A 17483-nucleotide genomic window follows, 5' to 3' on the forward strand; every position below is an offset into this window, starting at 1 on the left:
TGAGCATCAATTTCCAATTCTTTGGATGACCTAACTTCTTTACAAGGGCCACCCTTTTATCTGTTTAAGCAATCCTGTTTCTATCCTGTCTCCTCAAACACTGATCTCACTTTATCACTTATTTTCAAACTCTTCCTTTACCGATTTACTTCTTATTGCCTACAAACAAGTCTATGTCTTTCCCCCATCCTAAAAACATCTTTGAAACCCTATTTCCTCATGTATAAGATGCACCTTGAAAAAGGAATATATAATATAAAGTTATTGAACTGAAGTTTTATTCATCATAAAATTCATACAGCTCCTCATCACTGTCAAAACTCCCATCCATTAACTTGTCCTCATCTGTGTTTGATGATGAATCACTATCTTAGGAGAGGCTGTACCTGCTCTCCTGCCTGTACGCTGGTTCGGGGTTGACCACACCTGACCATACTTAGTCCATTCTGTTTCATGAACCTGAAGCACCAACTGTGTCCTTTGAAATCAGTCACTTCTTTTTCATCACAATTCTTCTGACCTCCTGCTGACCCATCTTTGTGGACACAGGAATTCCACTGGTCCTTTGCTCTTCAATCCATCTCTTCAATTCCCTTTCTAACTCAGACCATTTGGCTGCCTTGCCTCTCATGGCCCTCTTCTGCCAAGGCATTTTCAGTCAGGTTTCTTCTTCTCATAGCTAAGCTGGGATAGTTTTCCCAGTTGGAGGAGGACCAAACTGACTTTCAGCAGCATTTCCATTCACTCTTGCGAAGTGGATCACTTTGAACTTGAATTCAGCACTGTTCGAAAATCTTTTTTGAGTCATTTCTGGGCTGAACATGGCAAAACGTAACCTAATATACTTTTTTTTTGGGGGGGGGGGTGTTGGATTTTGCAAGGCAATAGGGTTAAGTGGCTTGCCCAAGGCCACACAGCTAGGTACTTATTAAGTGTCTGAGGCTAGATTTGAACTCAGGTACTCCTGACTCCAGGGCCAGTGCTCTATTCACTGCACCACCTAGCCACCCCACTAATATACTATTAACAAATGCAAAGCAATGAGTACAAAGTGCGAAAAAGCAAGAAAGGCAAGTAAAAAAATCCACAACTGGGGTGCCTAGGTGGTGCAGTGAATAGAGCACTGGCCCTGGAGTCAGGAGTACTTGAATTCAAATCCAGTCTCAGACACTTAATAATTGCCTAGCTGTGTGACCTTGGGTAAGTCACTTAACCCCATTGCCTTGCCAAAAAAAAATCCACAACCACTGTATAAGATGCTCCCAGTTTTTAGACCCCATATTTTTCAAAAAAGGATGTCATATATGGGGAAATATTCTGTTCCTGCTAACTAGTTTCATGTATCTTCTCTATTTTAAACTCCTCAAAAAAGACTATCTGCTATGTCTCTTTTCATTCTCTTCTTAACCCCTGGTTCTGGCTTCTGACCTTATCATTTCAGTGAAATTTCTTTCTCCAAAGTTAGCAGTGATCTTTCTCAATTATTCTCCTTAATTTTTCTATAGCCTATGACACACATTTCTCTTTGATACTACTCTTTTCTAGGCTTTTGGGATACCACTCTCTTGGTTTTCTTCCTATCTGACCACTCCTCATTCTCATTTGAATAGATCCTTCATCCAGATAATGCCCTCCCATATGACTTTGTCTTGGACATCATGGACTATTTCCCTCTATACCACTTCAAATGATGATTATCAACAGCTCCATGAATTTAATTATCATCTTTATGATGATAATTTTCTTTTCTGTTTTGCATCTTCAGCTACTTTTCAGACATATCAAATAGGATCTCAAACTCATTATATTTAGAATTCATTATCATTCCCCCTGAACCCTTCTTTGTCCTCCCCCATACTTTTTCTATTCCTATAGAGGACAACATAATCCAGTCCCTCAAATTTGATATCTAGAAATGATTCTCTTAGGAGTTATCCTTTACTACTCATTATCCTTCATCCCTGTTAGATCAATAGTTCTTGGCAACAGATTGTATATCTTTGTAGCCTGCAGGTAGATATACTTACTTCTCTCTCTGCTAAACATGCTCCATTCAGTCACTACAGTGATTTTCCTAAAATGGTCAGATCATGTCACCCTCTCCACTGTAGTGATTTCCTCCTACCTCTTGGAGAAAATACAAAATCCTCTGTTTGACATTCAAAGCCAATCATAATTCAGCCCTCTCCTACCTTAAAATTATAATCTTAATCATCACAATGTATTCAACTCAGTGACACTGTCCTGCCTTTTCCATAAGATACTCCGTCTCCCAGCTCCAGGCATTTTCTCTGACTGTCCCTCATGTGCTTAATTCTAGTGCCTTCTCTTTGTTAATTATTTTCTATTTATCCTAGGTGTAGCATGTTTGTTATTTGTTTGCATATGTTCTTTTTTGTATCACCAGTGCTTAGCATTGTCAAGTAATAGATGTCTGTTAAATATTGATTGATAAATTTGTGCTAGCCAAGTTCAACTGAAGCTCCCAATCCCCCCTTTTTGCAAGGCAATCCTCTTACACTTGCCCAACTAATGAGACATGTATGAAGCTGTAACAAAGGAGATGTTGAGGAACGTTCAGATCCAGACTTTGAAAGGAAATGTGAGCCTATTGTAGACAGCTTTTCAAGTTTAGCTAAGAAAAGAAGGTAGATTTATGGGACAAGAGCTGATAGGAATCATTGAATTTAGCAAGGATTTTCAAAGGCTATAGAACTTGAGCATATTTGTAAGCAAAAGATGGGGGGAGTGGCTAGGTGGCATAGTGGATAAAGCACTGGCCCTGGAGTCAGGAGTACCTGGGTTCAAATCTGGTCTCAGACAATAATTACCTAGCTGTGGCCTTTTGCAAGCCACTTAACCCCGTTTGTCTTGCAAAAACCTTTAAAAAAAAAAGATAAGAGGTTAAATATTGGGAGAGGGGCAATAGGGTGGATAATAAAGTGTTGGGAGGGGATTAAAGCTGGCCTTTAATGAAGAACCATCTTCTCATCAAAGACTGAAACAAAGGAGGAGCTAGTCAGACAATATCAGGGATTTAGAGGAAGAAGAGGTAATATCTAAGAAAGTGGCCTCAATTTTCTTTAGTTACAACATGAATGTTTTAGAAGAGAGGGTATGGGGGCAGCTAGGTGGTGCAAAGTGGATAGAACACTGACTTGGAGTCAGGAGGACCTGAGTTCAAATCCAGACTCAGATGGGTAATAATTACTTAACTATCACCTTAAGGGAAGAGGTTCAGAGCATCTATGGTATATTGATAGGAAAATAAATTAAGGAATGTGAGAATCCATTTGAGATTTGCATAAATTTATAGTATTCTCTGTCACTATGATTTCACTATTTTTTCCATTTCTGTTAAGCACTTTGTTAAGGAAGAATAAAGGAGAAAGGTGGTGTATTCCAGGTTTGGAGTGTAAAAGGAAAGGAAAATAAAGAGTTTCAAGGGAAGAGGAAAATGTAGAATTGAACTGATTCTTCCTAGATTGGGAAAGCAGGAAGTAGTAAAGGGAAAGTACTGAAGGCTAGTGGGGATTGGTCAGAGGTTGGGAAGTAGGATCTGAGTTTTTCCCCAAAATGTTGATAAAATCTGAAAATGGTAGAAATTTTGAAATTTTATAAACTAACTCATATTTCTTTCATGGTATAGTGGACTTGGAGTTAGGAAAAGCTAGGTTCTTAGCCCTATATGCATAAAATATTTTACTAATATAAATGTGAGATATGATTTTAAAAGTTTTGTTGTGGCAAATTGGCTTTCATACCTTTTAAAAACTTAAATTTAAGTGATACTTTTTTATATTATTGCCCTGCATAAGAATTTAAAAATCTATTTTTTTTCTGAGACAAAGTTTTTTATATAGATTTTATTATTTTAATTTCAGGCCTTATTGCAATCATGAAACCTGATGAAACACCTTTGTTTGACCCAAGTCTGTTGAAAGAAGTGGACTGGAGCCAGAACACTGCAACATTTTCTCCAGCCATTTCCCCAACACACCCAGGAGATGGTTTGGTTTTGAGACCTCTTTGTACCGCAGATCTAAACAGAGGTAATTGCACATTTATTAATCTTGATTTGAATTGGTTTATTCTCTTTCTTGTGCTAACGAAAGCCAATTATTATTGAAATATATGACAAAATTTAATGTTTATGATGTATTTTTGCATCTGTATATTGAAACATTGTATTCAACATTAAATAAATTAGATACATAATGAAGATAATTCAGGAGGAATGGTAGAACTCTGCCTTTTTTCCTCACCCTCTATTCTCCAAATTTCCTTTCTTCTGGGAGAAATACCACCTTCACTTTTTACTTCTAGCTCCCCCCCAAAATAGCTTATTAAATAAATGCCCTGATTTAAAAGTAAACAATGATCTCTTTTCAGGCTATAAGAAATTACTAAGTAGACAAAATCATTTTCCCACTTTTTCTCCAATAATAATTTTCCTAGATAAGTCACACTGGAAAAACCTTATGGAAAATGAAACTAAATACATAGATTGTTTCACCAGATTAAACAAACTGAAATATCTAAATCTAAAGCAAAATGGCTGTCATGACTCTTAAAGTAAATGTTTCCAACTTAAAGCTGAACAATATGATTTTATAGCTACAAGAATTTTTTAGGTTTTTTTTTGCAAGACAATGGGGTTAAGTGGCTTGCCCAAGGCCACACAGCTAAGGTAATTAAGTGTCTGAGGCTGGATTTGAACTAGGGTACTCCTGACTCCAGGGCCGGTGCTCTATCCACTGCACTACCCAGCCGCCCCTGCTACAATAATTTTTAAAAAGATTTCGATCATTTGAGAAAAAAAATTATTTTTAAAGCAGTTTCTGTTTCGGATGCATGCCATAAATTCTGGGCTAATTAAAAATTGTCATGTTTTGTGTAATAATTGGTATCACTTATGAATGCAATCCATTTATATTAAATTTTTTGAAAAATATGCTATTTTAAAAAATATTGTCATTTGAGATAAGTATGACACTTAAATGCGTTTACATTTTTTTTTGAGGGGGGAGTGGTAGAGAATAATAGTGATTATATGTAAAAACATAGACCTGAGTTTTAGTTCTTCGAAAATGCAACTTTGTTTCATTTGTTTTTCTGAACTAGGATTTTTTAAAGTACTTGGTCAGTTGACAGAAACTGGAGTGGTCAGCCCTGAGCAATTTATGAGTGAGTATACATCTGTCTATATTATCTGAAAAGGAATAAAGGTATCCCTTTATTGTCTTCGCTTGGGCTTTGTTGTGCCTAAGTATTTAAGTATTTATTATATGTAGCTTACTGTAGTCTAAGTTTGAAACTTACCTCTCTATTTCCGTGGATTGATGCAATTCTTATCCTGATTTGGAAAGTTTCTCCTGTTTTAAAATATGAAGGTTCCACTGTATGTGGAACTTCTCCACCTAGCTGCTTTATCAAAAAAAAAAAATAGGATTGTTTTAAAACATGCCATCCACATTTGAGACTGGAGTATAATCTCTAGGTCACTTTTCACAAAAGATTTTTTTTTTCTCCACCAATTAAAATTTGTCTAAAATGTTCAGTTGGCAGAACTAGCTGTTCTGTGACCTGGTATAGTTGCACATCTAGTGTATAATGATATCTTTTCTTGTTCCTTACAGGATCATTTGAGCACATGAGGAAATCAGGGGATTATTATGTTACAGTTGTAGAAGATGTCACCATAGGGCAAATTGTTGCTACAGCTACTCTGATAATAGAACATAAATTCATCCATTCATGTGCAAAGGTATACTTCCCCTCTTATTCCAGACATGACCTTTCTTGATCAAATGAGACAAGATACATTTAAACAAATTAAGTGTTTAAAACAGTTATACTTCTAAGAACAGTGAACTTCAGAACCAGGAAACCTGGTTTTAGATCTCAGTTGTGACAATTATTAGTCTTGTGATTCTAGGCAACTTACTTAATAATCTATGTGAGCTGACTTCCTTTAGCTTGAAAGTAGGGATAATTAGTCATTTATCCTGTAGGGTTTTTGTGAGAAAAGTGCTTTGTCAATTAAAAAAAAAAAAAAAACTGACAAAAGTCAGCTATTATAATTTCCACCAATGTATCTTTTTTCGATGATTCTTATAAAATTAAAAATCTTTTCTTTTGGAAGAAATTTTGCAAAATTATATTTAACAAATGGAATAAAAATCTCAGAATTGGGTACAGAAAAAAGATCCAAACCATGTGCATGAAGTCTTAGAAGCCAGGTATCTAGAAATCTCTACATTTGCTACATTTGTTGCTATCTAGATTACATCTAGACTGCTATATTTGTTGCTATCTTTAAAATTAGCAATGCTCTTCCAAAAAGCTTTATCTCTTTTAAAGCATTAATAGTTCTAAGGAGAATCCCCCAGTTTTAAGCATGTGAAGTCAGGGTCTGAACTGGGAACAAGATGGTAAATTTAAGATGACAGCACATTTGCTGCTGGGTTCTGTGCAAGTTCTACTAGGGAGGAGTTTTTTTTTTTTGCAAGGCAAACAGGGTTAAGTGGCTTGTCCAAGGCCACACTGCTAGGTAATTATTAAGTGTCTGAGGTGAGATCTAAACTCAGGTACTCCTGACTCCAGAGTTGGTACTCTATCCACTTCTCTACTTAGCTGCCCCTAGGGAGGAGTTTTTAAGGCAAAATTATTGCTTTTTTTTTTTAAAGGTGAATTGGAAGTGGCAGCTAGGTGGCGCAGTGGATAAAAGCACCAGCCCTGGAGTCAGGAGTACCTGGGTTCAAATCCGGTCTCAGACACTTAATAATTACCTAGCTGTGTGGCCTTGGGTAAGCCTTAACCCCATTGCCTTCTAAAAAAAAAAAAACCAACCAACCTAATTTAAAAAAAAAGGTGAACTCATACCAGACAAAACATATTTCTGAGATAAAGAAATCATTATAAACAGAAAGATTAAGAAGATCTTTCTGAAGGCATATCAAGGAGCAGAGTCTTTGTTTTGTTTTGTTTTTTTTTAGATTTTTGCAAGGCAAATGGGGTTAAGTGGCTTGCCCAAGGCCACACACACAGCTAGGTAATTATTAAGTGTCTGAGGCCGGATTTGAGCCCAGGTACTCCTGACTCCAGGGCCGGTGCTTTTATCCACTGTGCCACCTAGCCACCCCAAGGAGCAGTCTTGACAGAGACCAGGGTCTCTGATTCCAAATCCAGTAATGTTGTCAAAATAAAACCATATTCTGGTAATAGTGCCATACAAGCATATAAATAATACACATTTCATCTTACTATTTATCAAAAGGGTGCCAGTAATGACTATTTTTACTTGCTAATTTATTGGATAAAAGTTTTCAAATAAACAAAAGGATAAAAATATTTTCACAGAGAGGAAGAGTGGAAGATGTTGTTGTAAGTGACGAATGCAGAGGAAAGCAACTGGGAAAACTGTAAGTATTTTTCTACAGAAACAATATCAACTTTGATGTTCTTCATTCATCTTCTAGTCTGGCTTCAGATATTTAGTAGCTTTGTGACCCTGGGCAAGTCACTTAACCCTATTTGACTCTGTTTCCTCTTATTTAAGAAATCAGCTGGAAAATGAAATGGCAAAAACACTCCACTGTTCTTGCCAAGAAAACCCAAAATGGTGTCTTGAAGAGTTGGACACAACTGAAAAATGACAAGAAAAATGAGCTTAAAACTTCTTACAAATTCATTCTTTAAATACCTCTTTTCAAGTCATCAGTTTTTATGTTCACATTTAAAACAAAAAATATTTATCAAGTTAGTTTTAAAATTCCAGTATAAAGTAAAATGAGCTATACTTTTTTGGTGGCAATTTTTTTTTAAGTTTTTGCAAGGCAGTGGGGTTAAGTGATTTGCCCAAGATCATACAGCTAGGTAATTAAGTGTCTGAGGCTGGATTTGAACTCAGGTTCCTGACTCCTGACTCCAAGGCTGGTGCTCTATCCACCCTTGGTGGCAACTTCTAAAATATGAGAAATGACTGATAGTAATTATAGACCCAGAGAACTTTATGATGACACTCCATGGTCTGGAATCCTGGAAAATCCTGTCATGGACCTTAGATTCACCATAGTACCATACACTCTGGCACACAGTTTTCTGAAATTGTACACGGGGAAAGGGCAGTAGGTTTTAAGTCAGTTTGGGTTCAAATCTTGGCTCTACTGCTTGCTACTAGTATGACTTGGGAGTTCAGTAGACCTCTCTGAGCTTCACTTCTTTGAAATAATAAGACTGGGCTAGGTAGCCTTTATGATGGACCCTTTCATGATTGTTTTAATTTTGAAAAGGTTCAAATCTGTACTCATATATATATATATATAAAATTTAGACTCATACAGAAGTCAAATGTGGGAGGAATATGACTATTTATGGCATTAACTAAAGATTTAAGATTTATCAAATATGGGTGGCTAGGTAGTACAGTGGATAGAGCACCAGCCCTGGAGACAGGAGTACTCGAGTTCAAATCCAGCCTCAGACACTTAATAATTACCTAGCTGTATGACCTTGGGCGAGTCACTTAAACCCATTGCCTAGCAAAAAAAACCCACAAAATTATCAAATAGCCTTAATTTATCATCCACTAACATATATATATATATATATGTATGTATTCTGTATACATGAATATATGTGCATATATATGTGCACATACAAATATATATATAAATATATATTCAAACCTATTTATAATTATAGTATTTTTAAACCTTTTTTTTCAAAATTTAAGGAATGAAGAAATTCATCAAAGAGAAACAATTACAATGAAACCTAAAAGAAAACTGTGAAGGAAATTGATGAATAATTTAAGATTTTTTAAAAACAAAATTTATTTTTTTATATTTTTTAAAATTTAAGGCAATGGGGTTAAGCGACTTGCCCACGGTCACACAGCTGAGGTCGTATTTGAACTCAGGTCCTCCTGACCCCAGAGCCAGTGCTCTAAACACTGCGCCACCTAGGTGCCCCTAAAAACAAAATTTAAAATATTTTTTATTAATTCCTTTTAAAATGTATTTATTCTCTAACATACCCATAAAATCATTAACATATTTTTAACAAGATTCAAGAGGAATACACCAATTTAAATTTTAGGCCATCTAAAATTTGAATTGCTTTCAAGTTCCAGGTTGTGTTTTTTCCTTTTATTAAAGATTTTATTTATTTTGAGTTTTACAATTTTTCCCCTAATCTTATTTCTCCCCCCACCCCTGCCACAGAAAGCATTTTGTCAGTCTTTATATTGTTTCCATGTTGTACATTGATCCAAATTAAGTGTGATGAGAGAGAAATCATATCCTTAAGGAAGAGACAAAAAGTAGAAGAGATAACAAGATCAGACAATAAGATGTTTTTTTTTTAATTAAAGGGAATAGTCCTTGAACTTTGTTCAAACTCCACAGCTCTTTATCTGGATACAGATTGTATTCTCCATTGCAGACAGCCCCAAACTGTCCCTGATTGTTGCTTTGATGGAATGAGCAAGTCCATCAAGGTTGAACATCACTTCCATGTTGCTGTTAGGGTGTACAGTGTTTTTCTGGTTCTGCTCATCTCACTCAGCATCAGTTCATGCAAATCCCTCCAGGCTTCCCTGAATTCCCATCCCTCCTGGTTTCTAATAGAACAATAGTGTTCCATGACATACATATACCACAGTTTGCCAAGCCATTCCCCAATTGAAGGACATTTACTTGATTTCCAATTCTTTGCCACCACAAAAAAGGGCTATGAATATTTTTGTACAAGTGATGTTTTTACCCTGTTTTATCATCTCTTCAGGGTACAGACCCAGTAGTGGTATTGCCAAAGTGGTATTGCACATTTTTGTTGCCCTTTGGGTATAGTTCCAAACTGCTCTCTAGAAGGGCTGGATGAGTTCACAGCTCCACCAACAGTGTAGTGTCCCAGATTTCCCAAAACCCTTCAAACAATGATCATTAATTATCCTTTCTGGTCATATTGGCCAGTCTGAGAGGTGTGAGGTGGTACCTCACAGAGAAGCTTTAATTTGCATTTCTCTAATAAGTAATGATTTAGAGCAATTTTTCATATGACTATGGATTGCTTTGATCTCCTCATCTGTAAATTGCCTTTGTATATCCTTTGACCATTTGTCAACTGGGGAATGGGTTTTTTTTTTTAAATTTGACTCAGTTCTCTGTATATTTTAGAAATGAGTCCTTTGTCAGAATCATTAGTTGTAAAGATTGTTTCCCAGTTTACTACATTTCTTTTGATCTTGGTTACAGTGGTTTTATCTGTGCAAAGGCTTTTTAATTTAATGTAACTGAAATCATCTAGTTTGTTTTTGGTGATGCAGGCTTTTTTTTTTAAACTAGTTTTAATAGTTCAAATTTTAGTTTCTAGTTCATGTTAATTTGAACATAATTGTTACAGGATATTTACAGGTCTCTTTCTAGAATGAAGTTCTAAAACATGGCCTAAAAAAATCTTTTTTTTAAGAATGCCCCAAAATTTAACTCTTATTTAAAGTTAAAATATCAAAATTATTCTTAAGAAATACTTTCGGGGTGGCTAGGTGGCACAGTGGATAAAGCACCGGCTCTAGAGTCAGGAGTACCTGGGTTCAAATCCGGTCTCAGACACTTAATAATTACCTAGCTGTGTGGCCTTGGGCAAGCCACTTAACCCCGTTTGCCTTGCAAAAACCTTAAAAAAAAACTTTCCCCCAAATGTTACATTCCTCTTCACCACTCTGGACCCACAAGTACAATGAGTATAAGCAGAGGAGAGCTCTCAAGACATATCATATATAAGCATCATCCCAAATGAGGTAGTAACTTGGATTTTTGAGGTCATGCTATACCACCTACAGTCACTCAAGCAAAAATATCTAGACTAACCATGTAACCCTTGGGTAAATTACTTAGCCTCTTTATGCCACAATTACATCATCTGTAAAATAGGGGTGATAAATCTCTATACTCTCCCCCTAGGGTTATTGTGAGGAAATTATTTTGTAAGCCAAGTGCTATAAAAAATGGATCACAGTAATTTAGAAGTCATCTAATCTAACCCCCCTCCCCCCTTACAGAGGAGGGAGCTATTATTTTCAGGAATGTGGCACTAAGGTACCAGTCATTCTTTTTCATCTCTATTCAAGATGAATAAATGAAATTACAATATGGGTCATGAAATTTTTGATCAAGGAAGTGAAGTCATCTCTTAAGATCAACAAACTTTGAGAGTCTGCAAAGGTTATGAAACATACCTTTACAAAATCTTCTCAAAATTAAAAAGGAGAAAACTATTCAGCTACCTGAAGAAACTCCTAGGACTCTTTAAAGTACACAGGGCAAGCCCCTAAGAAAGAAAGATAATGGGATTTAATAATCCAAATCCCTCATTTTAAAAATGAGAAAATGGGGTGGCTAGGTGGCACAGTGGATAAAGCACGGGCCCTGGAGTCTGGAGTACCTGGGTTCAAATCCAGTCTCAGACACTTAATAATTACCTAGTTGTGTGGCCTTGGGCAAGCCATTTAACCCCATTTGCTTTGCAAAAACCTAAAAAAATAATAACAAAAAATAAAAAAATAAAAATGAGGAAACTAAGGCCCAGAGAGGCAAAGTTCCAAAATAGAACTAAGCTGTGAACAGAGACCCCCCCCATCTCAAATCCAGCCCTCTTTCTATTGTGCTGACTCCAAATTCAGTGTGCTCTTTGCATTAAGAGATTACAATGGAAACTCTTACCACTCTACAAAAATACTGCAAACAAACATGGTATTCAAACACGTGGAAATGGAAACAACTTTTTTTTCTATAGGCATGTTTGGGGACAAGGGAGAGTTTAATCAGGGAGACACAGACAAAATAAACTGACAAAATGAAGCCTGACTTTCCCAGGTCTTTATCCCAGCCTCTCGAGGTCTCTTGAGACGCCAGGCCACCATGAATGTCGGGGACTCACACTGTACCTCCCGGAGCTTATCACCTGTCTCTACTTAAGCAGTGTCAATAAAGTGATCTTCAGATGCTGATGCAAGCATCTTCCCATCATGACTAAAGTTGAGGGTTCTAACTGGCCAATCCACACACACACACACACACACACACACACACACACACACACAAATTCATCAACATCCCAAAGGCTAACCAGTGCATCTGCATCTTGAAAAACATCACACACACACACACACACACACACACACACTAATTCATCAACATCCCAAAGGCTAACCAGTGCATCTGCACTTCCTGTGGCAAAGTACTTCCCCATGGGGTCAAATTTGATACAGATGCAGTTGGAAGGATGAGCATAAATTGCACAGGTTTCAGCTCAGGATAACTGAGAATGTTGATACAACCATTGCCATTTCTCAGGAAGAACATATTGTTATCACTATTGCAAGAGATTTCAATTTACTTCAAATTTAAATTGTTAAATTGTACCTCTGATTTTGAACGATGGGTTTTGGCATCAGTGCAAGTTACTACATCATCTTTGTTGCTCACAGCAATGGTCTGCCCATCAGGACTCCAGCAAATGTTAATATTCTCCCCTTTAGTATTCACAATAGCCATGCATTTTGTAGTTCTAACATCCCAGATGCAAATAGTTTTGTCCCCAGATGCAGTGACAAAGAGGTCTGGATTACTTGGATACCAACAAAGTTGATCCACACTGCCCCCAAGTCCTTGGTAGTTATTTTCTTTTGCCAGGCAACCCTTCTCCAGCAAGAAGACACTGGTCATCTTGTCGAAGGAGCTTGAGGCCAGGCGGTGCCCATCACAGCTCCAGGCCACCGAGTGCACCTTGGCGCTGTGCGCCGGAAACTCGCGAATCTTCCTGTGGCTCCGAAACAGCTCCTGCATCCTGGCCACATAGTAGGACGGCCCCCAGTCAAGCCACCCCAGGACCCAACTCTGCCAACGGTGCTCAGTGCCAGCACAGAGCTCCCCACAAGGGTAGAGGTGCTGGCCACCCCATGCACAGAAAGCTGGTCCTGGGTTTTTATTCTTAACACTGACAAGCTTTTTGTTTTGTTTTTATTTAAAACATTTGTGGCAATTTTAAAAAATACTACCATCTTATTTCCATAGATCATTGTGTTTTTTGTATATGTAATAGGAGTACATATCTAAAAATCTTGTAGTTGATAGATGATATAAACTTTAATCACATTTATATTTTAATTTTGAGAAAATCCTCAAAGTATAAATTTTAATTCATTTAAAAATTGCATGCTGATAATAAAGGATTTATGAACGACCCTATTCTTATAGTTTATTCTTCTTTTTCAGGTTATTGTCAACACTTACTCTGCTAAGTAAAAAACTGAACTGTTACAAAATTACCCTTGAATGTCTTCCACAAAATGTTGGTTTCTATAAAAAGTTTGGATATACTGTATCTGAAGAAAACTACATGTATCACAGATTCTAAAGTAATGTTAGCAAAAATGATTTTTAGAATGAAAGCAAAGAAATTTATTACAACTAGGTTATTTTAGCAAATCAAAGAATTTTATTGCTACAAAACCAGTGACTTCCCCTTCCTCCCTTAAAATATGGCAAAAAAAAGTTTGGCATATTGGAAGATTAGAATAAAAGATTAAATTGAGTTCAGCATATCAGACTATAAATGAATGTTATGAAGGAGATGACTTTTAACCAAAGGAATATATTTTTAACTTGAAATTTTTTCCTGTATTTTTCTAAAGTTGGATTTTATTTCTTTGTAGTCAGAATCTGTTTTTACTATCTTATTTGTTGACTATCTTACTTTTTATTCTTAAGAAACAGATTGTGAAAGAGAATATCCTCTAGTGTACAAAAATTACTAGATAACTAGTTTCTTTAGTTATAATCAAAGACATGGGTTTAATTGCAGGCTAACTTCATAATATTAATAAACTAGCCAGTGTAACTCATTTGAGGAGCTAATAAAAATTAAAAACTTTCCACTTGTGGTGGAATTTGATGAAAACCTATTGAATATAGAGGGGAAATGATGAGATTCAAAGTAAGAAGTAGCTGTTTTTACTCGTGAAATGTAATGTAATTTGCTACATTGTGGTAACCTTAGTTTTCCCCAATTCTGAAAACATATCTCATGACTTTGATGCACACATTAAGTTTTGATGAATGATTATTTTATGGGAAAATTACAGTGCTTTTCATAAATTTGATGGGAATTTTATCAGTGATAACATGCACTTTTTAGTATCAAATAAAAATTTAAAGTTAATATTCACATGAATAGTAGTAGTACTCTTGATAGAATTGTAATTTTTTTTCATGTGCTTCCCTAATTTTTCTTGATCCTCAGGTAATGGTCAGTGTTACTAGGTATTAGTTGTTTGCAAATTAATAAAAGATCATCTGTTTTCATCATCTGCTATTGCTTTGCTTCTGATTCCTACCTACCAAAATGGCAAGTGCTCTCCTGGATATATTGTTTTATAATAGCAAATTTATAGTAATACTATATAAATATTAATCACCTTTTTGAATATTTTGAAGACATTTTTGAAATAAGTAGCTTTGCCATTCATAGGTGGTGCCTTATTCTTTATTAGTGAGGAAAACATGCTGAAAACAAATGAAACAAAATAAAAGGGAAAAAACTCACACTCAAGCTGGAGATTTAAGATTTAATAAAATCTTAGTGTTTCATATCACTACATCTAATCCAAGAGAATTTAAATTTTAAACTATTAGACCTAGAAGGATAATTTTATCTGGTATTCAAGTATTTGAAGGTTGTGACAAGGAAGAAAGATCAGATTTATTCTGCTTGAAATCACAAGACAGAACTAAGCAATGAGTGGAAGCTGCAGAGTAATTATTGAATTCCCAGTAATTACTGACATCCAAAAAAGAAAATGGAATGCCTGAAGTGGATTCTTATTAAAAGTTCTGGTTGGACTAAATGATCAGTTCCTATGTTCTTTTCTAACTCTAGTTTCTGTGATGTAATAATTCTACTTAACAAATAACCAATATAACTTTTAAAAAATGAATTATCAAAAGTCAGTTTTGGTGATTTTAAAAATATAAGATTCTGAACTGAATGTTTTTTATGTAATTTGAATTTTAAGCCATTCTGGACTACACATTATACTTGCAAGGTTCTCAAACCTAAAAATACATAAAAGCAATTCATGATATTAAATGGTTAAGATCAGTTTTAAATGAACCAATTCTTTTTTTTTAATACAATGGCACAATATGCTATTGTCCATCTTGTTTAAAGTGTAATATTTTCACAAAATAAATTTTTAGTATTTTTGCCATTTGCAATCATCCCAAAATGTCCTTTGTCCAAAATACATTGTTAAAAGTAGTCTTAACAAGCTGTTCTTTTTGAATGATTTTGCTGCACAGTCAAAAACATGTCAGTAAAATATTAGCAATTCAGGGGGGCAGCTAGGTGGCAAAGTGGATAGAGCACTGGCCCTGGAGGCAGGAATACCTGAGTTCAAATCTGGCCTCAGACACATAATAATTACCCTAACTGTGTGGCCTTGGGCAAGCCACTTAACCCCACTGCCTTACAAATATATATATATTAGCAATTCAGGATATACCCTGAACATGACATCCTTATAGGACAAAGCTAGCTTGTAAACCTGAATATTTTAAATGATTGTTAGCTGCCATGAAGGAGTAAAAAGAAACTCCAGCATTCAAAAATCATTCAAATGACAGGGTCATGAGAATTTTTTTTTTGTAAAAATCATTTTTAAACACAAATGATTCAGATAAACATGGAATATATTTCATAATTGAGGTCATCATTGTAAAATTAGCAGTTGCTTGTAGACATTTACTATAATAAATTGAGGTCCCAATATATATATATCCCAGTTAAGTATTTTAGATTTAACTCAGTTGAAACACTATGAAACAGAACATTTTCAAACAGTTCCTCTTGGTTTTCTGGAAAGCTAAGACAAAAAACTTAATATTCTGTTTCAAAAGTTAATTAGTGGGCAAAAACTCTTGCTGTTAAAATTTCTCACCTTATAGAAGTAACCAGCAAACAGACTAGACTAGAGAAAGTACCATGAAAAAAATGACAAATAATTAGGAAGCAAGAAAAAAATTTCAATTCCAATATATGAAAAATAGTTGATGGTGAAATGTTACTTTTTTCTGCAAAAAGGAATTAGTAGATGTTCAAGACAGTATGTATGTATATGTGTGTGATTAATATGGATTTTGCTTTAACTTATTTGTTCCTACAAAGGTTCCAGATTGGGCTCTAAAAGTCACATTGACTGAAAAACTAATGTATTCATCATGAAAATCATAATAGTCTTAGGCATAGTTCATTTCAAGCACCAAATGAAAAATTTTAGATTCACAAACTCTAAAGACTAATGTTGGAAATATGAATGGAAAAAAATTCCATTAAGGAAACAAAAATTAAACAACAATTAAAAGAAAATAAGACATGGAAAATCAGTACCAAATTTGTTCTTAGATATTAATTTCACTTTCAAGACTATTATGGTCTGTGAGGCACTGTTTTAACTTAGAGTGCTACAAAGGCACTTCAGTGAGATATGAAAAGAAAAAAAAATCACAAATCAATGGGTACATTTAAATATGGATTTCTCTAAACTAGTAGAAAACAGTTTAAGAATAAGTAATAAGATAAGCTTTTGGGGCCTATATACTATTTTTAAAAATTTTAAGAGAAAAATGACTAAAGAATGAAACTGTATCAAGTATTGAGAATATGACTAACAATAAGGGGCTAAATGACATTTATCCCATAGCAATCCATTTAAAGCAAACTAAATCAAAATCCAATCGATGATTTTGGTTAAGTCTCTAATGAAAATCTGCAATGTTGTACTAACTAGTAATACTGACTAATTAGTTACTAACGCTACAAAACTGAATACTCTAAAATTACCCTAGGGCTTTGTAAGAGTGATGATTTTTAGGTATTTTTAGGACTTAAGGTATTGAAAAGATTATGTAACTCATATGACATTAACAGGAAGCCAAAAAATACCAACTAAATAGTTATCCTGAAGTATTAAGTTAAATGTTATATGATTTAATAATGTATGTTTTTATTGGCATTTTTTGTAGGTTTTAGGGGGAGGGTGGGCAGAAAAGGGAAAGTCCAAACTAACAAAGTATAACAGTATGTATTCTGTTGCATAGTATCATTTATTGTACCTACCAGGGAAAATTCATTAAGCACTGAAAAAGGTGAAGTATGGTTTAAGTTTAGATTTTTTTATCCAACAAAAATAAAAAGGGGAAAAGAGATACATTCATTTCTGTTTCAACATTTTAGAAAAACAATAAATATTTTCTTATAATACCTTTTGTTTGTAAGTAAAAATATTAAAACCAAAAACCATAAAAATGTTTGCTTTAAACACTTAATTGATACAGAAACCATTATGAAGGGCACTGCAAAGAGAAGTTTCTGAGACTATTATATTCATAAAGATAGCACAGAATGGGTTGGGAAATTTT

General features: G+C 35.0%; 1 protein-coding gene and 1 pseudogene across 5 annotated transcripts in view; one reads left to right on the top strand and one right to left on the bottom strand.

The window, feature by feature from the left end:
- Nucleotides 1-17209, top strand: part of GNPNAT1 (glucosamine-phosphate N-acetyltransferase 1) — a 36880-nt gene extending 19671 nt beyond the window's left edge. For all 5 annotated transcript variants that reach the window (XM_074213341.1, XM_074213338.1, XM_074213339.1 and 2 more), the window contains 5 exons: nt 3885-4052; nt 5125-5187; nt 5640-5767; nt 7363-7424; nt 13281-17209. In XM_074213341.1, the coding sequence (XP_074069442.1) occupies nt 3899-4052; nt 5125-5187; nt 5640-5767; nt 7363-7424; nt 13281-13422 (549 nt within the window). In that variant the 5' untranslated portion in view covers nt 3885-3898 and the 3' untranslated portion in view covers nt 13423-17209. The remainder of the gene's footprint in view (nt 1-3884; nt 4053-5124; nt 5188-5639; nt 5768-7362; nt 7425-13280) is intronic.
- Nucleotides 12068-17245, bottom strand: LOC141506511 (THO complex subunit 3 pseudogene; annotated as a pseudogene).
- Between the last annotated feature and the right edge of the window lie 238 nt (nt 17246-17483).

The sequence above is a fragment of the Macrotis lagotis genome, chromosome 1 (assembly GCF_037893015.1).
Source record: "Macrotis lagotis isolate mMagLag1 chromosome 1, bilby.v1.9.chrom.fasta, whole genome shotgun sequence".
NCBI classification, from domain to species: Eukaryota; Metazoa; Chordata; class Mammalia; order Peramelemorphia; family Peramelidae; genus Macrotis; species Macrotis lagotis.